The sequence below is a fragment of the Perissodus microlepis genome, chromosome 18, assembly GCF_051167445.1.
Source record: "Perissodus microlepis isolate ML-2025 ecotype Zambia chromosome 18, ASM5116744v1, whole genome shotgun sequence".
Taxonomy (NCBI): Eukaryota; Metazoa; Chordata; class Actinopteri; order Cichliformes; family Cichlidae; genus Perissodus; species Perissodus microlepis.
The window spans coordinates 32,547,698-32,571,324 of NC_140478.1; the positions used below are offsets into that span (position 1 = coordinate 32,547,698).

The 23,627-nt window shown below is 40.9% G+C and overlaps 1 protein-coding gene across 4 annotated transcripts; it reads left to right on the forward strand.

The window, feature by feature from the left end:
- Positions 1 to 831: 831 nt before the first annotated feature.
- Positions 832 to 20,088, forward strand: LOC146368620 (uncharacterized). Of its 4 annotated transcripts, XM_084912145.1 has the most exons (6): positions 832 to 2,079; positions 2,223 to 2,368; positions 6,127 to 6,239; positions 10,027 to 13,657; positions 18,950 to 19,033; positions 19,154 to 20,088. In XM_084912145.1, the coding sequence occupies exons 3-6, from the start codon at positions 6,140 to 6,142 to the stop codon at positions 19,233 to 19,235; spliced, it is 3,897 nt and encodes a 1,298-aa protein (XP_084768271.1). In that variant the 5' UTR covers positions 832 to 2,079; positions 2,223 to 2,368; positions 6,127 to 6,139; the 3' UTR covers positions 19,236 to 20,088. The 4 variants fall into 4 exon arrangements, with proteins under 4 accessions (XP_084768271.1, XP_084768270.1, XP_084768272.1 ...); XM_084912144.1 differs by having other exon boundaries at positions 832 to 2,368; XM_084912146.1 differs by having other exon boundaries at positions 832 to 2,368; positions 6,132 to 6,239.
- Positions 20,089 to 23,627: the final 3,539 nt, after the last annotated feature.

The window sequence follows — 23,627 nt, forward strand, 5'->3', positions numbered from 1 at the left end:
TTAAAGTGAAACAACACAAAACACTGCAAACCACAACACAATTAAATATAAATTAAATATGAAAACAAAAAGAACATGCATATTCTCTGTCATATGGACCTGCATGAATAAACTTTCTGAATCCTTTATCATCTGCAACTGAAAATAGTTGTGGATGATTACTATACCTTTCTATTGTTGTCCCTGGCTCTCTTTCTCTCTCTCTCCCTCCCGCTCTGTTCCTGTGCTACTGCGAGTGTAACTACAGCCCCTCCCCCCTCTGCTCAGCGCAAAGCACAAGGCTCGCGTGCTGAGTGAAGCGGGAAAAAAGTGCGAGAGAGAGAGAAAGAAAAAAACCCATGGCTCGCGATAAGGAGCCGGCTCTAAGAGCCATTTCGCTCGCGACCGACACATCACTACTGTATTCACACTGTGAGTTACAGCAAGAGCTGATTTTTAATCCTCTGCTGAGATTTAAAATCTTTCTTCCTCGTTTCAACATCAACATAAACTTTATGATCCTCGAGGAGCAACTGTGAACAGGCCTCTCGGTACAAACGTCAGTCAGTCAGCATCACTGACCTGCTTCAGTCTGACTGCTGAGCTGGAAAAAAGCCGAACCTGAAGATTTTTATTCTTCATCTTAAACATGTCAGCTCATCAGATAATGCCTGCATGCTTCTACACTGTCTGCTGTTTGAAAACAGATTTCACTGCATTTAATACCAACTTGAAGTTAAATGTGACTGAACAACATCAGAGGTAGAAGAAGCACAGATAGCTGTGGTCTGAAGACAGATGAACACAGCGTATGAGAAACTGTAATCTTTACAAAAATCTTCCAGTAACTGTTTAGGAATTACAGACATTTTTATACACAGTCCCTCATTTTCAGATACTCTAAACTGACTAACAAGTAGTTTGATAATTATAATTTGATCAACTGGTCCTGAATCCAATTGACACCCTCTTCTCAACGAGAAGCCTGAGGTCGGGGGAGCCCGACTATCCTGGAGGGACATTCCCTGCCAGATACATGATGGACAGGTGGAGGAACTGGAGGGTCATGTGCCTGGCAGGACGGTCGATTTAGGACAGGAGTATCTACCTTTTCGGAACCATGATAACAGGGTTCTTGCTGATCTTAGCTGGCTTGGACCTGAGTGATGGACCGAGTTGAAAACAGGAGGAGTCACAGAAATTATTTGAAAAATAGGGTTGCCATTTGACCCTCTGAAGGCAGGCGTTGCAGATTTGCAACAAGTAAAAACTAGCAACCCGATTACCCCACATACATATTTTATGAGTTTTTTTTACTCAGAAGTACCACTGCAGGTATTCTTTTGTGCATTAGCAACAAAAACTTAATTTGAGCCTGAGAGGGTTAAACGTTAAATTATATTTACAAAAGTAATAAATGTTGAGCTCATAAAAGAGGTAAAAGAAACAAAACTCAACTCATGTAAAACCACAACTTAACAAACCAACTGACTGCCCAAACAAACATAACTGACCTAAACATGAAATGACACACAAGGGTATATCTAATGGCTGATCAGACCACTATGACACACGAGGGGTAACTAAACAAAACACAACTGTAAACAAAAAACAATGCAGTACAGTCTGGTTTGATAATAAACTAAACACCAAAGAAGAAAATCAAAAACATTAAACCCTAAACTCAAATATTTAATTAAGGGCAACTACTTTGTTTTTACATTAAAGAAAACACACATTCTCCCCCTTCAGCAGGAAGCGGTGGTGCAGTCCAATTATCCCTGTTGCATTTAATGCTTTCAAACCCTGGCCACCACATTTTGTCTGGCAGCGACTTCAGAGTGTGGCCATGGGTTTGTCCATCACAACCACCTTTCTCATGATCACCATCATCCCACGAGGCAAGCATGGAGCTCCAGACCGAGAGCGACTGATGGTCATTTGATATTTCTTCCATTTCTAAAGAATCACACCAACAGTTGTCACCTTCTCACCGAGCTTCCTGCTGATGTCTAGTAGAACGTTCCTGGCTTCTTCAGGTCTACGGTCTTATCTGACATCCTCTGACAGATTTATGGTCAGATTTATAGATGTGAAACTGTAAGTGTTAAAAAAACATTTCCTGAAGATGAAAGTTGAATTTCAATATGTTTTTTTTCTCTTTGTGCACCAATCTGTTCAGTAATGTTTAATTAATGTGCTTGTTAATATTACTTGAATGTTGTCTCGTCTGTCATGATCAGTAGCAGCAGCTGCAGTGTGTTGGTGCCACAAGGGGGCAGCAGAGTTTAAAGCCGCAGATATCAGACCGTTTGCGGTTGGAGTTGTTTCCTCTCAGAGACCAAGAGGCAGACGACAGAACAACTTCAGAGGATCGACGACCTCTGCTGTGAGTACACTGTGGCTCATCATAATGAATGCTAAATGATCCAGGTTGATCAGTTAAAGAGGCATTTCAGTCAGACAGGCTGTCTGTCGTCATTCAGGGAGTGAAACGCTTTCATCCCGTCAGTGTTTTAAAGCTAACCAGCGAGTGAAACTGAAACCGAGTGCTGCCATTAATCAGCTCAGATAAAACAGGACGACCACACAGTAATGGAGTTTATTTATTTAATCCCAAATGTGGGATGACTGTGTCACTAATGTGTGAGTGTCGATGATAGTCTGTGGAAAACAAAAAGCAAACAGAAACCGGAACAAACAAACTGCTGGGGAGGAGAGAGAGAGAAAGTTACAGGGTGTGGTCCTGCAGTCAGATTTCCTCAGGAAAGAGATAGCTGAGTGGTCAGAGCGCGCTTTGAATAGTCCAAAAATTACCTCTTACCTCCTTCTCCTTAACATTTTTTCTTCATCACAGTGGGAAACATTACAAGGTCAAGGAAAGGTATTAAGGAGGATTTTTAAGGACTTAAAAACAAGAAGAAACTACAGTGACAGAAGATGGACTACAAAATGTGCATCTCACTCTGTGTTCTTCAATTTATATGTTATTACCACTCACAACTATATTAAAAAAAATCATGGTAGCAAACATAGTTATAGTTGAGTCATATAACACTGAGATTTATGTAATTGTATAATAAGGGCCCAAAAACTGCAGGTAATAATATGGAAATGCAGCCCGGTAGTAAGGTGGTAATAGTTCGGCAACAAGGCAGAAACAAGAACGTAATAATGTGATAATTACTGGTGGAGGACATGTTTTCTGTAGGCTACCTGTTCATTTTTCTTTAGCTTTATTTATATTAATGTACACATCTCCAGTTATCCTCTGCTGCTGAGACAGTCAAATTAAGTTCTTCAGATGAGGTTCTTGGGAAATGATCTGGAACATTATGCAACCTCATCAAATGGGACTGGATCATAACAGTTAGATGTGAAGGAATGCAGAGTGATCAGCTACTCTGTGAATTTGGAGCAGAAATGTCCCGAGCTCCTCACAGGAAGATTACAAACTGTGCACATCGACAAAGCAGATGGTCCAGTTCATACATCTTCTATCTTCAACACATTTTAAGAAATGACGGTTTTAACCTGGTTACAGTTTTTTCTGAGGTTTATCAGAAAAACTTAGGAGCGTCTTCTCCAAACATGATATACCAGTGTACCCAGCAACACACTCAGACAGAAACTGTTCATCCCAAAGACAAAACTCCTAAACACAAACTTAACAATGTGGTGTATGCTGTACAGCAGCGGTCCCCAACCCCCGGGCCCCGGACCGGTACCGGGCCGCGAGAGTTGAGGCTCATACCGCACAGAAAAAAGAACTTACATTAATTTCATTTTATTTATTATCTGACTCTGAACAGTGTTTTATTTTGAAAAAGACTGAATTCTCTCATTTACTTCCGTCTATGACTGACTCTTGACGCATGTCAGGATACACTAGTAGCTAATATTAAACCTCCAAGCTAGCAAAATGAGTAAAAAACAGATGTCTTTGGAGGGTTTCTTTGCAAAGGGGAAAAGGCCCAGTGAGGAGACAGAAGAAGAGTGTATGACAACCACTAAGAAAAAGAAAGCTGCATTTAACAGACAATACCAAAATACCTACTTGAAATATGGATTTATTGCGACAGGCGATTCCCACGCACCAAGCCCGCTCTGCATAATATGCGGCGACCGGCTCTCCAATGAGGCAATGAAGCCTTCAAAACTGCTTCGTCACTTGGAGACCAAGCACCCAACATTAAAAAACAAGCCTTTGGAGTATTTTGAAAGAAAAAAGCGGGAACAACAGGGACAGAAGCAATTACTGAGGGCCTCCACAACAACAAATACAGGTGCACTGAGAGCATCATACTTGGTGGCTAACCGTATTGCTAAGGCTAAAAAGTCATTCACTATTGGTGAAGAGTTGATCCTTCCTGCCACTAAAGACATTTGCTGTGAACTTTTTGGGGAGGTGGTGGCTGAAAAGCACAGGTGCCTCTGTCGGCTAGCACCGTTACTCGTCGCATTGATGAAATAGCAGAGGACATTGAGACACAGTTGTTGGAGAAAATTAATACATCACCATGGTACGCTTTGCAGGTTGATGAGTCTACAGATGTGGACAATAAGACAATGCTACTTGTTTATGTGCGATACCTTTATCAGGAGGATGCTGCTAATAAAGTTACACAATTACACAGTGAATTCGCGTGTAATATTATATTTACAAAATACCACAGTTTTTGTCTTGGTCGTATCATTTTATTTTGTTGTATTTATCCGTGACACCTGCCGGTCCGTGAAAATATTGTCTGACATTAAACCGGTCCGTGACGCAAAAAAGGTTGGGGACCGCTGCTGTACAGTGCAGCGAGGAATGCCAGGACCTCTACACTGGAGAAACCAAACAACCACTTCACAAGCGCATGGCACAACATAGAAGAGCCACCTCCACAGGACAAGACTCAGCAGTCCATCTGCATCTTAAGGTCAAAGGTCACTCTTTCGAGGATGCCAATGTTCACATTTTGGACAGAGAGGACAGATGGTTTGAAAGAGGAGTGAAAGAAGCATCTATGTCCACTGTGAGCGACCATCTTTGAACAGAGGCGGGGCTTACGACACCAACTGTCTGCCATCTATAATCCAGTTTTGAGTTCCCTTCCCAGACGCCTTAACGCCCACTCACATCCTGGGCCATCTGACCTCAGGAAATCACATGATAGGCTGGGGCCAGGTTTCACAATGAGCTCACCTGAAACCCTGGCTGATTGTGACCCACACCCAGTTTCACACCTTGGCTCAGGCGATTAGAGGATCATCAGGGGGTCCTTTGTCCCTCTTTGGGGGGAAACTCCCACTGGGTTTAAATCTGGGACTCCCCACCATTTGACCTTAGAACTGAAGAAGCTCCTCAGGTTAGAGATGAAACGTCTTCAAGCAACTTAAAGAAGTCCAGACGCTTTTCTTTCCAAGCTCCTTAGGTTACAAACAACAGTACACATGGGCACCACCTGTAACCTGACAGTGTTACTTTGAAATATTTTTTAATAATTACGTCAAAGGCTGAGAGAATCCGAAAGCTAAAAGGTGGAAATCTTATAAGAATTAATTTTCTAAAGCAGTTAAAACTCAGTAAGAACTAAAATATGTTTAAGAATTAATTCAACAATATTTTATAACACACATAACGTTTAATCAACAGTCCTTAAATACAAACACAGCAACATGAATAACTTTGATGTTTTTTTCTCACAGATTCCTGTGTGTCCATAGTGGTTAGTGTTGTTCTCTAACATGTGGAAGGTCCTACTGTTTTTGGTTTTGTATATAAATTTATTTATTTATAATTAATTATACAATTAATTTAGTTTAATTAATCAATAAAGAGTTTTAATGCCTGAACCTGCAGCTGTTTGCTTTCCAGTGGATCCACAGCTGTGCAGGATCACCATCTACTGATGTAATAAGGTTTTACCTTAGTGTGTAAATGTATAAGAGGTGTTATTGACAGTTATAAACAGAAACAGTTTGTTTCCGTAAAACTGAACGTGCAGCATTTTACAACCTACTACACTGTCACTGTCTCACCCAGGAGGTGCCAGGTGGAACTATTCCAGATGTTGTCAGTTATAGTAATGGGTATAAAACAAACAGCTGGACAGCAGAAGAACCAGAAAAACATCCTCAAACTTTTTCTGTGTTTTCCAGGTTAGACTGAAGGATGGACGGTACATCAGGCGGTGCGATGGAGGTGGCAGCGCTCGGTCGGCCTTTCAGCGTCGGGATGCTGTACGACTGTCGCAGTGACGCACTCGTCCCTGGTACGAATTCACATGTAAAGATTCTTGATGCATCACAAACTTTCATTTTTTAAAGCCAGTCGACTGTAGAATATATATATATATATATATATATATATATATATATATATACTGGGAGTGCTGGGTATACAAGTCTGGCCTAAGTCTTCTGCTGATGACGGCAGCAGTCCAGGAGTTGAGTTAATTGTCTTTATTTAAGTTCCACAGAAGAATTGGTTACATCAGAGCTTGCCAGGCTTAATCCAAATGCAGTGCAGCCATACGTGAACTTACAGTTGTAGAAGATACGGTATATGTGACTATGAGCATGGTTTTCTGGAAACAGAAACAGGCAATTCTGTAATTAGTAGAGTCAAAGATAACTAAGAAACAATCACAACACATCATCTACTCAACACAGAGGTATTTAACAATGTCCACAAGGGGTCACTGTAGACCATAAAGACCATCAGCTGAAGCAGCAGACATGAGCCCAAACAGGTTCCCATCACTGCAGCCTTTCTGCCAGTAAAAGTAGCCACGCCCCTAACTCCAGTATCAGATACATGATACAGAATAATTACCCTGCAGTTGTTTTGAAGGGAGACTCTATCCACTTTTTTATAACAGGCTGTAAACATGATTTTAATGCAGTAAAGTTGGATATATGACATGTCCAACTAATATATATATATATATATATATATATATATTAGGGGTGCAACGATACTCGTATCGATATTGAACCATTCGATACTGTGCTTTCGGTTCGGTACGCATATGTATCGAACAATACAACATTTTTAATTTATTTTAGCAACTTTCCTTCTGACGATGCTGTCTGTGTTGAGCGCTCAGTGGATCTGCGCTCGACAGTGCAGCCTAGGCGGAGTAGTCAAACGCAGATTCACTGAGCGCAGGGCAAGCTAGCGAGACAGAAGTTAAGCTCTCCTTGCAACATGGCAAATTGAACCTCCCCCACCCTCATTCAGATCTGGCGTTTGGAACTATTTTGGTTTTCATGTGACGTATGACCCTGAAGGTAAGCGCGTCATGGACTAAAGTAAAACAGTATGTTGGATGTGCCACGCAATGCTCAGTTACATGGGTGGGAGCTAGTGCGTTAGCGCAGTTAGCTTGTTAACGTGTTGCCGTCCAGCCCCACGCACGGGGCGATCCGCGGTAGCTCGTTAACGGAGATTTGCCGTGTTGTGGCGTTAACGTCATTTCAACGAGATTTACGCTGACAGCACTAGTGGGAACACAACGAATATGACTGCACATTTACGCCGACATCATCCTAGTGCAAAGACAAGTGGAAGCACACAAAAACAACAAGCACGCATGCTACAAACTTTACCCGAGTCATTTAGACAGCCGCTAGCACAGGATTCTCCTTATGGGGACCTGATATGTTTAATATGCTGCTGAGAATATAGCCCAGAAGAAGCGTATAGTATAGCTTTTATTTTGGAAAGAGACATTTCTCTGTAATAAACTCTCTTTTCCAAAGATGAGTGATTCCTCAATCAGATACAGGGCTCGCAATATCGCTAGCCCGACGTCCCGGGGCTAGCGATATTTTCCAGTCGGGCTACCAAAATCTATCTCTGCCCTGCCCGTCGGGCTATCGTAGGAAGGAAAAATATATGTCAATGCTTTTGCATTCTTTGGGAAATGTAGCTGGGTAATTATGTCATTGGCATCGGTGAGCCACTGTCAATATGTGACATATTGAAATCGCGTTTGAATTTGCGCTTGTTTTTTGCTTTCACTTTGCAATCGCGCGAACTGTGTATAGAGAGCGACAGCACTGATTGGTGAGTGACGATAATTTGCGCACCAATTCCTCTGACATCGTCTTATCAATCGTTAGCTTACTATGCAAACATGAAAGTGAAATCTCCCGCAGCTTAAACATGTGAGAGGTTGATCGCGCAGAGAATCGCTGAGCGTTATGTGAGTGCCTGTGTAAAAGCAGCAGGATATATATTTTAGTTCTGCTGAGCCAAATAAGACAGGTCAGGGTGAAGAAGTGACCACAAAACGGAAAAGTTATAACAAATCAGACTATAAGGCAAAAAGAAAGTGCAGCTTTATGGTTTCATGGACAAAAGAATTTCTGTGGCTGCAATATGACGAGCTAAATAACCAGGGCTGCACATAAGTGGTCCGCAGGTGCGCATTCGCTGTCAAAATAAAAAACATGCACAAGATAAGAAGTTGCAACGCGTGTTTGCGTACATAAGATTTTCAGGAGGAGGACAGACATTTGTTTAGAACTCTTAAAGATGTCGAAGAAGCTCCTTTAAGCTATTACTTTGGTTTTCCTCCACCTCCAAAGAAATGTCAGAAGGAGTCCGAACCACAAAAGAAGCGCGTATTCTCGGAAAAGTGTTTGCAGGAGGTGAGCTGGCTTCAAACAAATGATGAACGCACAGAGATGTGGTGCAGAATGTGCCGTGAAAATCCCACTCTAGCGGACAAAAACACTGCCTTTTATATGGACGCAAACGCGCCATATTAAATTTAAAAACTGTACTTATGAGTTAAAATATATATTTATAATTTTAATAAATGACAAATTAAAAAGGCATGAACATTTTTTTTGTATCAAAAAAATATCGAACCGAACCGTGAATTTTGTGTATCGTTGCACCCCTAATATATATATATATATATATATATATATATATATATATATATATATATATATATATATATATATATATGACTCTGGGGACTGACTCCCTTTTGGAGCCTTGTGGCCCCCAGAGGAACTGTAGTTTTTAACATTTCCAAGTTTCAGCTCCACAGGTTGCCTCGTGGTTTTAACTGCACCCAGTTGTGTTAAAGTGATCTGGACTGTTCCTTTGTCCTGCTAATTTTTCATTTTTATTTTTATGATTCTCAAAGAAGGTTCAAACTGAGCCTTCAAACAGAATTAAAACCTGCTGCTTGCTCAAACTTGGATTCTAGCAGATTAGTGTTTTAAGTCCTGTGGAAACAGCCGAGGTTTTATTATTCCTGCTTCTGACTTCTATTTATGCCTTTTTGTAAAAGAAAAAAAAACAACAACAAAAACAAGCTCTAACTAGCTGCTGTAATCAATGTGCAACTAACAGGGCCTAAAGCTAACATAAGGATAAGAACATCTTCCCTGATCCTCATGAGTAAAGTTAATCACTATTAAAACAAGTTGGCAGCCATGATGCAACACCTGGAAATCCGCTCCAACTCTTAGAGCGCTTTTCCATTTGGAGCTACTCAGGTTGGCTTGAGTCGACTCAGTCTTTACGATTTCATCATTAGCTGGTAGTACCTGGTACCAGATACTTTTTTAGTACCTACTGCATGTCACTGATTGGCTGATCAGTGACATGCAGTCTTTTGACAGCGGCGTCACTAAATTAGTTATTAGAACGTTTCCCTCAAGAAAATCCAAACGGCCATTTTTGATATTATTACTGTCATTATCTTAAATACTGAAAACTCAGATGCAGAGCCTGAACTCTTCATCTGAAAGAACTCAGTTAATCTGGTTCATCCAGACAAACAAAAGATTTGTGCTTCATTTACTATTTTTATTTCATTTTGGTGAATAAACAAAAAGAGATGAAAAAACAAAACAAGGAAAGTCGTGAAAAAAATCAACAGCAAAAGTTTGACAAGTTCGCTCATAGAAAGACACCGCTCTGTTTATTTATTTTAAAATTCACATTTTTTTAAATCATTTTTAACATTTATTTTAGAATGTGATTTAATTGATGGAGTCCTGGTAGAAATATTTTTACTTCTTCTTTTGCAGGAATGACTCTGTGGGATCGTGATGACCTGAAGAAAGATGTTGAAGAAAGACCACAGGCCTCTAATGATTTTGAAATTGTTGCATCTGAATCAATTTCTGGCAAATCTTCAGCTCTAAATGTTGATGCTTCACTGAAGGCAAGTTTCCTGGGTGGACTGGTTCAGGTTGATGGATCTGCCAAATATCTGAATGATAGTAAATCTTCCAGAAATCAGGCCAGAGTAACACTGAAGTACAAGGCAACCACAAAGATCCAGGAGCTGTCCATGAATCATCTTGGAAGAGGAAACGTGAAGCATCCATATGTTTTTGATCAAGGCTTAGCAACACATGTAGTCACAGCTATTCTTTATGGAGCACAAGCTTTCTTTGTGTTTGACCGTGAAGTTTCTGAACAGGAAAATCATCAAGATGTTCAGGGCAACTTGAAGGTGATGATCAATAAGATTCCAAAATGTTCTGTAGAGGGTGAAGGTTCCCTGAAGATGGAAGAGAAGGACAAAGAAAGTGTTGATAAATTCTCCTGCAGGTTTTATGGAGACTTCTGTCTTCCAAAACCACCAACAACCTTTCAAGATGCAGTAGAAGCCTACCAAAGCCTGCCAGGATTACTGGGAGACAAAGCTGTACCAGTGAAGGTCTGGCTGCTGCCACTGACAGCTTTAGATTCTTCTGCTGCTAAACTCGTCCGTCAGATCAGTACAGGATTAGTTCAAGAAGCACAGAGAGTCCTGGAGGACTTCAGTGAACTGGAAATGAGGAGCAATGATGTACTGGGAACCAGCACTGCACAGCAGTTCCCACAGATTGATAAAAAAATTAAAAGTTTTAAAGAAATGTGCTCTGAGTTCAAGCTGGATTTCCAACACACTTTGGCCAAGAAGCTTCCATCAATCCGAGGAGGAGGAGAAGAGGAAGCTGAGCTTGCAGAGATCCTGAAGAAGAGACATTCTTCACCTTTCAGCAGCAAAAGCCTGAACGAGTGGATGGACTGTAAAGAGAGAGAAATCTACACTTTAATGTCTTTTACCAGCAGGATGAAAAACACCAAAATCATCTCGTCTCATAATGATCTGTACAAGGAAAGTCTGAGTGCAGAGCATGTTGTGTGTTTTGTTTTCACCTCTCTGGGAAAGGATGAACCGTACCTCTCAGCTTTATCAAGATACTTAAAAGGAAAAACCAACCCAGACCTTCAAGATCCTCACACTCATGATGTAGAGAAGGAACAATGGTACGCCTCAAAAGAAGTAACAGCTGAAATGAGGAGAAAAGAAAAACTCTTCAGTGATTTTGCAGAGGCCAACAAGGAGAACAAGAACATGAAGTTCCTGACAGTGGGGTTAACTAATGAGACACAGGAAGGTTCCAGCATCCACCTTTATGAAGGTGGATTTGCTGTCAGTGAGAACTTTGAGCCTCCTTCAAAGCCTGAAACTGTGACAGCAGCTGACATAAACCACAACAGTGTGACACTGAAGATTTCTCCACCCAGATTTGGAGCAGAGAACATCACCTCCTACTCTGTTGAGCACTGTGTCAGTGGAGAGGATGGATGGCAGCAGAAGACAGAAGCAAAGGCTGAAGAAGTCACAGTGAGAGATCTGAAGCCAAACACAGAGTATGTGTTCAGATGCAGAGCAGTGACCTCAGCGGGTGTCGGGCCGGATAATCAAGTTTCTATTAAAACCTTACCCTGCAGCCCTCCTGGAAAACCTCGACTTGAACCAAATTCAACTGAGATATCAGTGAGCTGGGAGAAACCTGCTGAGCTCGGAGAGGATGTGCAGATATTGAGCTACATGGTGGAGTATTCAAAAACAGATGAGAATGAGGAAGCTCTGCAGTGGAACCAAACAGAGTCAGCAGGTGAAAAGGTGATCCTGTCAGGTCTCCAGTCAGATGCAGAATATGCAGTCAGGGTCAGATGTGATTGTGGTTCAGCTGGAAGAAGCAAAGAAAGCATCACTGTTAAAGTCTGCACAACAACATTTAAACGCCTCGCAGAACTTCTCAGGATTAAAAGTAAAAAGATCAAATCTGATTCCCCCTCAGTTTACAAACTGCCTCTGACAGAAGAACACATGAACATATATGGATGCAGGAAGTTTAACTTTGGAGAAGAAAGCACGAGGCTGAATCGTACAATAATGGTTTTTGGAGCGACTGGATCAGGAAAGTCCACTCTGATCGATGGGATGATCAACTACATTGTTGGTGTCGAGTGGGAGGACAGTTTCAGGTTTAAATTCATTAATGAGGATCAGTCAACATCACGAGCTCACAGTCAGACCTCTGAAGTCACTGTTTACAAAATCAACCACCAGGATGGATTTCAAATCCCGTTCTCTCTGACCATTATTGACACTCCAGGCTTTGGAGATACAAGAGGCATAGAAAGAGACAGAGAGATCACAGAGCAGCTACGTAATCTCTTCTCTGCTCAGCACGGTGTCACTGACATTGATGCTGTGTGTTTTGTAGCTCAGGCTGCTTCAGCACGACTCACAGCAACACAGAAATATGTGTTTGATTCAGTGCTCTCAATCTTTGCCAAAGATGTGGCAGAAAACATCAGGATCCTGGTGACGTTTGCAGTCGGTCAGCGTCCTCCAGTTCTAGAGGCAGTGAGAGCTTCAGGTGTCCCATGTCCTAAAACAAAAGACGGGCTGCCGGTTCACTTCAAGTTCAATGATTCAGCCTTGTTTGCAGAAAACACATGTGTCAAAAAATGTACAGATGATGCTGTTGATGACAATTACAATGACGATGAAGAACAATATAATCATGATGAATATAATGCTGATATTAGCTTTAATGAGATATTTTGGAACATGGGGACGAGAAGCATGGAGATATTTTTTGCTGCTCTGAATGTGATTCAAACTAAAAGCTTGACACTGACACAGGAGGTCCTCAGAGAAAGAAAGCAGCTCGAGGATTCAGTGGAAGATTTGCAGGAGCAGATTAAACTTGGATTAGCCAGGTTTGAAGAGTTAAAAAACACAAGACAAAAACTTGGTGAACACAGGGAAGAAATCAACAGAAATAATAACCCTGAGTTTACAGTCTCTGTCATGAAGCCTTATAAAGCTCGTATTTCTGGTACAGGAAACTTCATCATCAACTGTCAGCAGTGTCATGTCACCTGTTACTATCCCTCCTCCACATCCAGGGATTCAGAGAAAGAAGGCTGTGAAGAAGCTGCATCACCTGGATTCTGCACAGAGTGTCCAGGCAAATGTCACATTAATGTACATTTTTTACAGAAGTACAAATGGGAGTATCAGGAGGTTAGAGAGAAACAAACAGTGAAAGAGCTGAAAGAAAAATATCCAAAAACCGACAAAGATCAGACAGTTGTTGAAGGACTGACATCAAACCTGTGGGATGAAGAGAGTCATCTGAGAAATGAGGTGAAGACACTACTGCAGAGATCTGCTCAGTGTCTGGACAGACTGAGAGCGATATCAGTGAAGCCAAACCCTCTCTCCACTGACGAGTACACGGAGCTGCTTGTTAAAGGAGAAACATCAGAGACCAAACAAGGCTGGGAGGAACGAGTTGAAGCCCTGACAGACATAGAAAGAAGAATGGGCTTATTTAGTCGTATCATACTATTTCTTAACAGGTAAATGGCCTGTATTTGTATAGCGCTTTTCTAGTCCCTAAGGACCCCAAAGCGCTTCACACTACATTACAAGGCGAACTCCCAACTCTTGAGCCACGATCGTCCTGTTTTATGTCACATTATGTCAGATAGTTTCAGCTCTGTATCAACACTGAACCCTGCATGTGCTGAAATAGGAAAGTGAACTAATACAACTTCAGCTGTTCTCCTAAAATAGTAAAACATACTGACAGCATAAACATGAGAGTTTGGATCAAATTCCTTCACAATAAGAGTCTGTGATTTTCCCAAGTATATTTCCACAAACACAATTAATTCGTCCTAAAGTTAAAAAAAGATCAAATATAAACACTGCAAAGTTTAAGAATAGTGAAAGAGTATAAAGAGTTATTTACAGCGCTGTATATTTTCTTATCAGTGGGCAAAAAAGATGATGGAAAATGAAAAGTATGGACAGAAAATTACATTTGCAAATGTTTACATGATAAAACATATCTACAGTAAGCAATAGGGCTGGGTATCGTCACTGATTTCTAGAATCGATTTGATTCGCTTTGAAGCGGGGAAATTTTGCCTCAGACAGTCAGAAATATTATAATTCAGATCAGCATCAGTACATTTCCATATTTTTATATATATAAAAAGAAAGCTGACACTTGCGAGAGTTTATCAAAGGTGTGAGCATCACAGCAGATGCCTTTGTGTCAAAGTAGCGGAAGATAAAACGGAAAAACATGAAGGTGATTTTCCTGGGCTGGGTTTTATAAAAATATTCTGCAGTAGATCGAAAACAAAAGAAAACCATTAATCAACATATGAACATTACCTGATGCTGCTGAAGTGAAGCAGAGCAAAGTTACAGAGGTTTTATTAGAGACACAGCTGAGAGTTTTGCAGTTTTGTATAATTTTAAAAAGTTTACATTTGTTCAGTCTTCAACATCAGAAATGAGGTTTTCTCTTCGGAAGTAAGTAAAAGGAAAAAAAGCGGCCGACAGCCTGTAAACAACGGTAGACTGGTGCGTAACAAGCAAGCGAATAATGCAGAAAACAGATTTTTAGACAGGAAACTGTTGTTGAAGAGAGAGAGAGAGAGCTGTGCATCGTGGTGGCAGCAAAACAGCAAAAGTCAGAGAGAATTCATGACGATGTTTATGTGAAGCGTAGTTTGGATCTTCTTTTGCTGCTGGTTCGGTCAATATAGTTTGGAGAGAGATCAAACTAACAGCTTTAGAATCAGCGCAAAAAGGGCGTAAACACAAAGCGCGGACCCGCCGAAACATCAGAATCAGCGAGCTGTCGGCTTTCAGCCCCGACCGTGTCCGTGCCGTCGGGTGAGAAAGTCACATCTCATTGATTCTGATCCGTCGGCGGGTCGAGCTTTGTGTTTAGTCTTTGTGCAGAATCCGTGTTCCTGCTCTCATTTACTGTCTTAAATGTTTGGTGTTTGTTGAAATTTTGTGAGATTTCACCTGAGATTCTGGCGTTTTGGGCAAAATAAATTTATATTAAAAAATCGATTCAGGATTTTAATGAATCGATTTTACGTTATCCAAGCCAGAATCGATTTTAATCGATAAATCGATCATCAAAACCCACCCCTAGTAAGCAAAGACCTGCTGCGTAAGTGTAATAAAATCTGTTTTTGTGAGCATTTCTTTATTATTGTTTTAATTTTATTCTCTTACCTACAAGTTTCTGTCAGTTGCATTAACATATTTTCTGTTCTATGTGAAAAACATTAAGCTGATTTCAAACAAAAAGTCAGAGTTGTTTTATTTGCTTTCCATAGTTGAGTTTTTCCTTCTGAGGTTTCAGTCGTCACAGCTGCAGCATGATCCAACGTGTCTAATTGGCGTCTGTCTTGTGTCAGTGACGTAAAAGACGGATTTAATGCGACCTGACCATCAAACAGCAGTCGCTTTCTAAAACATCGGATATGTATCGGATTCAGTACCACATACGAAAGTGACCCAGATCGGATTTGAAAATATCGGATTTGTGCCGTTCACACTGTCACACCATGATCGGATATGGGTCGCATAGGGTCAAAAAAATTGGATTTGATGCGCTTTCGCCTGCAGTGTGAACGTAGCCTTAGAGCCGTTTCGTTCGCGACCAGAGATGGGCAGTAATCTGATTACTTTTTTCAGGTAACGGGTAAAGTAAGGGATTACTATTGCAAAAACGGTAATTAGATTACCGTTACTTTCCCGTAGGAACGCTGCGTTACTGCGTTACTAAAACCGTGATTTTTTTGCGAGAATGTCTCATGACAGTGACGTAAGCGAGTGCGACGTTCGTGACAACAGCTGTGTGCAGATCAACAATGGATCATATATCGAGTGCGGGAGAGAGTATGAGCGTGCAGCGTTTAAAGCGTGGAAGTACTGACCTTACTTTGATTCCATAAAAAGGGACAAAAACATTAGTGTCCGTTGTGCGTGGGAAGAAAACTTCTTTTTACACCGAAAAAAACCCCTAAACTTCCGAGCAAGCACCGGGCAGCTACAACGTAATGGGAAATTCACAGAGAAACTCGCGGATTCTTCCACTGACCGCTGCACACCTGCACCAGGGTAAACCTCCGCCTGCCCCACTCCTGCTTTACAGGTGAAAATAGAGCAACAGGACCGCTAGTCTTTGATTTTATTTATTTTCTGCTGTGTTTTACTTGCATCTATTTGAAAGACTGAGTGTAAACACACAAAAAAAAATTATGTGCTGGAATGTGCAGAAAATAGGTTTAAATGTTAAAAAAATTTCTTCCAGTCAGTGAATGTTGCATATAATTAAATGTTTACTTGATGCATAAAGTTAAAAGATTAAAACTAATAAAACAAATTTTAAAAAGAGACGTTTCCATTTGATTACATTTTATATGATGGATTATGTAGAAAAAGTAGAATTGGGCTGAAAGATCTATCGCTTTATCACCTATTCAGGTTGTAAATCGTGTTTTTAAAAAGTAACTAAGTAATTAATTACTTTTGAAAATAAGTAATCAGTAAAGTAACGGGATTACTTTTTTGGGGAAGTAATCAGTAATTAGTTACTGATTACTTTTTTCAAGTAACTTGACCAACACTGTTCGCGACCGACACGTCACTAATTCCACTACAGATTACAGATTACATGCCCCAAAATGTATTTTTTTTTTAACATATTCCGTTACGTTACTCAATGAGTGTAATGTATTCTGAATACTTTGGATTACCTATTATATTACCATGCTTTTTACAACTACATGAATGTCCTATTGCTGTGTGATTTATTACTATTACTGAAGGTTACTCTCCATACCAACACCAACTAGATGTTTAAATCTTGATATAAATGAGTAACAGTAGGTGGACATTAGGTAAGGCTGCACTTTTTGCAGTGATCTCGTATAGAAAACTATTCGGCGCGTATATAAAACAGGTCCACGGCTCCGAACCGTAGTAAAGGGACCTCTGGCTAATACGTCGGGTTCGTGTCGGGCTCGTAGCTGAAAACTAGCTTTACTTTGTTGTCTGGGTCAACTTTGCTAGCAGAGACAGAGAGAGGCGTTGAAAGGCTGCTCCAACGGAGCTTATTGTTTCAGAGGAAAACACGAACACGGTGTACAGTCGAGTCTTAATAGCTTACTTACAGCTGGGCTCGTCAGGCTCTCTTCTTGGCTGCAGTGGTTATTATTATATTTACATGCTTCCAGCTCCCGTTTCTGCTCCGTGACAGCTCGTACTTTTCCTTGTTCTCCCTCCTCGCTCACAGACACATCACGGGTACAGCAGTCCATTCTCCCTGCAGCACGGACTACACTGCCCATGATGCTACATGCTTTAGGGCGATGCCTGTAACACTCTGCCTGTTGCCTTCATATTAAATCATTTTTGTGAATAATTTTTAAAAAATATTTCTTCATGTCATTATGCGAGCTGCAAGTAGAGGTGACATGGGCCACGAGATTGAGACACAGGCATTAGAGCTTCTTGATGCATGTTTTGTTTGGGGTGTGGAAACCAAAACTAGAGAGGGCAGAGCCGAACACATGAAACAGGAAAATACCGCCGTGTAATCCCTTTATTTCAGCAAAGTAACTTTATTCTGAATACCATCTTTTGAAACGGTAACTGTAATGGAATACAGTTGCTCATATTTTGTATTTTAAATACGTAACGGCGGTACATGTATTCCGTTACTCCCCAACACTGCATATTTGGATGCAATGACGTCACGGTGACGCGACAAAGGCTGTCCGAATTCAAAGAGTGCTCAAAATGTGGCGACAAATGCGTCCTACTTTTCCCCAAATTTTAAGGATGGGTCCGATGTATCCTTCGTGTCCTACTATATCCCAGGATTCATTGCGGGTCATAGAGGAGATTTGTTTCTGATAACGATGGTGGTCAAAGAGGAAAACACTTTCAAATGTAAGTATATGAAAATCTGGTTGTACAAAAGTTAAATTGTTATAGCGGTCGTGTTGTTAAGCTTTGGGCATCTGCATAGACATGTTTCTTTTATTTAAAATAACCGTAAACCAGCTTGTATCGCGGGTCCTGCGGTTTTTCATGTATTCTCGCTTACATACAGCTAATTTTGATTTTTACGAATTGGTGATATGTTGTGGGGAACAAAGACCAAACGGCTTAATTTATTAAAACATGGAGAAAACGATCACCTCTTCACTGGGGTGAAGAATTGGGCCGCTACGGCGTGGATGTACAAGAATAAATCAGTTTACACATCATATTCATATGAGTGCAGTCCTACTAACCCTCATGCTGCACAGCAGCGCTCCCCAACCTTTGTTGCGCCACAGACCGGTTTATGTCAGACACGGAGCCTTTAAGGTATCGTGGATAAATACAACCACATAAAATGATCCGACCAAGACAAAAACTGGTATTTTGTAAATATAATAATAAATGTGAATGTACTGTGTAATTGTGTAACTTTATTAGCAGCGTCCTCCTGAAAATGCGGCAACATTGACAGTAACATCCTCCTCTCTGCCGCTTAATGCGCCCTGGTCGCTATGGTAACGTGTACATATTTCTTTCAAAATAAGACACACAACTACAACAAGGGAAAGATCCAGGGAAACAGAGTTAATGATAATAACCCTGAAAACCATAAATTTCAACTCTCGTGGCCCGGTACCAAACGACTCACGGACCGCTGCTGTACAGAACCTGTGATGTCCAGACGGTGTTCCTCTGGTGTTCTGCTGTGAAAACTTTTGGGTTTAGGGATTAACACAGTTGCCATGGTTTCCTTTCTTCTCTTATTTGTTGTGTGTGATCAGGACAATTCTGGAGAAGATGGGCCTGCAGGGGAAAGTCACCCCCTTGCAGGCCAGAAGACATGAGATAACTTTAAAGAATACAAAGTACGTATGTGTGTTATCAAGATAATTCTTAAGAACACAGGTTAATAAATGTGCAATTACTAAGAGTTGTTGTGGTGTTTTTATTTGCCTGCTATCATTTTTGGTTTCCTCTGCCTTTAGGATTGCAAGTATCCAGGCTCAGGAGAGGGGGTCAGTGGGAAGCCCACTGCTGTGCTTGGCCCTGGTTTGCCCTCATGGATGAGGTGATAGGACAGATGCCTTCCATTAAGCCTCCTGTCCTAATGTCCTCAGCCACCTACGACAGGGAGGAAGAGGAAAAGAGATGATGAGCTGCTAGACCTCATCACAGAGGACATGAGGCAGCAAAGAGAGGCTGAGGAGAGGAGAGCAGGGAGGGGATGGACAGACTGTGTTCACTTCTAGAAAGATTAGTTCCCAAATGAGTATGTACTGAGAAATTTATTTATTTGAATATATTTGTTACATTGTTATGTGTTGCATTAGTTTAAAGGTTTTATGTTATTAATAAATTGATTCAAACAAACAGTAATTGTCACTGAACTCAATTTGATTTACAGGCATTTTTAACATGTATGAACACAACGCTAACTTTGAACAATATTACATGAATATTTATTTGATAGCAATAAAGTAAATAACAAAAACAATTAAACAAGAGTATTTCAAATACACAGTATGTAAAGATGGAAAAACAACATTTACAGTTGTTCACACAGGATTAACCTGAGTGACCTGTTCCTGGACGGTTTCTTTTACAACTGTAATAGATTACAGGAAGTCTCTGGCAGTGTTGCTGAATCTGCCTGAGCAAGATCAGACGTGGATGGGGTGCTGCAACTGAGACATGCGGTTTGTCTTTTCTGGTCGGCGAGTGGAGAATCACACAGGGTGGTCTGCAAAGAGAGCTTTAGGATCCTCCCACTGTCCACTGCATCGTCCATCCACAGGGTTTGCAGGGCTCACTCGTGGCTGCCACACCACTAAGATGTTTTCAGAAATATGAAAACAGATGGTGGATGCTATATTATTAGTATAATACTTGTAACTCTGTAGCAGACAACAGTTTGATAAAGTGCTAGGTAAAAAAAAAAAGATTAGATTCTATAATTATATATATATATATATATATATATATATATATATATATATATATATATATATATATATATATATATATATATATATATATATATATATATATATATATAGGTCTATAATACGTGAAACATATGTCAAATGTATCCCTCGTGAATGATATCAAGTCACCATGAGCCACAAACAACATTCCTGTAACAAGGTAGAAGCTGCAATCAGTTTTTGGCAGACTCTTAAATATCCTTTATTTATCCAGTTCAAAAAGAAAAGGTTGAAAATGTATTTTTTATGAGAAATCTGCCCAAGAGGACAGCAGACAGCGCAACAAATATATCAACAGTTCTGTAAACATACTTTAAGTGGACAAAAAGGATCCGATTGGTTATAATGTAGGTACAATAACACAGAGTTACAAAGACACTTGAAAAACAGGTCACTTTAAAATTATATAACCCCTTTGTAAACCCTGTTCACCGAAGTCTATTTACCAACATACATAAAGATATTATACATATTATACACAGAAACATTGTAAATCAGTTTTTGGCAGGCAAACACCTTTTGGATTCAATTATCCGTGTAATTAGCTGAGTAATTCCTAAATGCGTGTAGATTAAAGGAAATTATTTTACCTGGATATGACTGTCTCTGATGAGCCTCAAGTACAAAACATGCGGTTGACGACGATAAGGTTTTCCTAGCTCCTCGAGAATTACAAATGTACAAAAAAAAAAAAAAAAAAAAAAAAAGCAGCGACATTTCTGGGTCCATTTTAAAGTTTTCGCGCTGTGGCGCTAGCGACCGGAACAACACGGAAGTAAGGGCGGAGTTGAAGGCTAGAAGGCTGTCCACAGGCCATCTGTTATGTTGGATGCTCATTGTTTGTTCAATAAAGTTTCTATGGAGAAAAAAGGGGGTGTCCACAGCCGCTCATTTCCTGACTACCCGTCCGTCTAAGGACACTACCTTGTGACGTAGGTTGGTAGTGTCCTACCCACTAATTTACACTGAAGTAAAATAGGCCACATGTCTCTTGGCCAGTTCAGAGCAGTAGCCACCTTTTCAAAAGCATTGAAATATGAATCTACCTCAGTCTCACGAAAGGTAGGTACCAGAGCAATATTTTTGCTAACATTGAAACTTTTTGGGGAGACTTTTAGGATTTCTTTAGTGGCATGTGTTTCCTGCCCTGATGACACCTTCAGTGCTTCTACTTCAAGCTACTTTAACCTGATTTATTTTTCAGCTTCTATCTCAAGCCTACGGATCTCCAGCCGGAGATCATAATCTGCTTTACGCACCTTCTCCTTCTCCTGTGCCTCCAACTGTAAACGTAATAAGCAAACCTTAAGCTTTGCATCACTGCTAGATGTTTGGGATTCTGGAGTGAAAGGCTTAAATTGAGGCAGAGTTTGGGGAGCCACATCTGATTTAACTTGGGCACCCGGAGGTGTAGCAAGTAGAGCTTGCTCTTCAGTTCTCTCTGGAGAAGCTGGATTAGCAGAGGCTCCAGGGGAAGCTAAGGGGTCCGGAGAAGGTACCTCCATTGTAGCAGAGCTAATTAAGATACCCAACTCGATTAACCCCTCCAACAAAGCCTGCTTAATATCCTTCTTCACTCCATATTTTGGTACGGAAAGTTTACTGGGCAGCAATACTTAACAAGTCATCTTTGCGACACAAGTCAATTTTTTCAACGCTAGGTTGATTAACAAAATCAAGCAGGTCAAAACTCATCTTCATCCGCAACCATGAAACGTAGCCACCCTAAAAATCACGACACACTTTCATTAATTTAGGTTGTCCACAGCATAAAAAGATCCCGGACGAGCCCCCACTTGTGTTACGTCCCCCCCACCATGGTGGAGGCAAAGGTAGGAAGGAGACAGCAACACTGGACAACCACAATCAATGAAGGAGGAGGACAACAGAACAGTTAAGAATCAGGCAGGATTTATTGGTTGCTTGCCTGGATAGTCAAACTTAACAAAAGAAAAGAGGTGGGGGAGGAGGACTGGGCGGTTGAGCCAAATCAAAGAAAGTAATAAAACAAAAAGAGGTCGATAGTTTCCGGGGCCTAACTGAAACAAAAAATGCAAAACAAAAAGCCTACCTAGCTACTCGACAAAAGGTCAGTGAAAACATACAAGAGTGGTATCAACCGCATAACCCAGTGTGACTAACAGTTTAAAATCTGCAACCAGTGTATAGGGTACCCCAGCTTACCTGTCCAGCCTCCCACCACACACAATACAAAGAAGCCTGCTCGCAAATGTTTGTCATAAAGTAGAAGCCAGCAGCCACCAGCTGGCCGGGGAGCTGCTCATTTGTAGTGATCCTCGGAGAGTGATTGGCCACCTGTGCCCAGACCAGCCAATAGACACATGCCAATCAACTTTGAACTGGCCAATAGGTGGAGGCTTGACACCTGAAAGATAAAAAGTACACCAAAAGCAAAGCCACATCTCTTGGCACGTAACAAGCATCCTTCCCCTGAATTCGGACACAGCATATATAATTTCCTTTTTGTCTTCTTCTGTTTTACTGGCAGTTGGCAATAGACCCTGTGCACGAGAAAATGCTAACTTCCTGGTTTGAGTCCGGATGTGGGGTTGTACATTTCCGGTAGCTTTACTTTGCGGTCAATCGCTACTGCGAAGATATACTCCAAAATCATGTCCAAAACTCGAAAACAGAAAGATCGCATTAAGTTACAAAGAGCAGGAGGTGGGAACACTCACCACTGTTGTGTCACAAAAAATCTAATGATCAATTTTGACGTTTAAAGAGTTTCGATCGATCAGTTGTTTACATCACTCAACACAAGCAGAACTGCATCACTGCAGCAGAAGACACATCGTCCACATTCAGAAGCACATCTCTGTATAGTGACTGGTCTTATGATTTAAACAGGCAAATGTTCAGCATTCAAACTACAGGTGAAGAATAGTCAAACCAGATGTTTCCCCGTTATGTCGAGATCAGCTAGTCAAGTACACACCTACACAGCATGTTAACAAACTGTGAAAAAAGCCACACAAAAAATGACTGATTGTTGGTAAGGGTTTCTATACATTAGTATGTATGAAGGGTATGTTATTACTTACCTTCAAAATTACAGAGGTCCCTCGCTATAATGCGGTTCACCTTTCACCTCGCTGTTTCGCAGATTTTTTAGTGCAAGTTTGCATGCTTTTTTTTTTTTTACGTCACATTGTGTCCTGCGTCCTGATCGCTGCAGACGATCTCCTCCGTGACGTCTCTCCTGTACAGTACAGAATCGCTGCATCGATCGCTAGCAGTGTGACTCTGAAGTGCCGTACTGTATGTCCACGATGTCCACGAAACGTTTTGCACCGTCAAAAAATAAAATTGGCTACTTGATTTCACCTATCGCTGGTTATTTTTAGAACATAACACCCGCGATAAACGAGGGACAGCTGAGAAATATAACATTTGAATCCCTTTTCTCTTTTGCTCTGAGGCGCGGGGAAAAAATATCGACAAGTCGATGAAC

Excerpts from the sequence above, each read along its gene's own strand:
- LOC146368620 (XM_084912144.1), top strand. The coding sequence starts at position 6,140 with ATGGACGGTACATCAGGCGGTGCGATGGAGGTGGCAGCGCTCGGTCGG. Across the intron at positions 6,240-10,026 it reads CAGTGACGCACTCGTCCCTG|GAATGACTCTGTGGGATCGT; the intron begins GTACGAATTCAC and ends CTTCTTTTGCAG. Across the intron at positions 13,658-18,949 it reads ATCATACTATTTCTTAACAG|GACAATTCTGGAGAAGATGG; the intron begins GTAAATGGCCTG and ends GTGTGTGATCAG.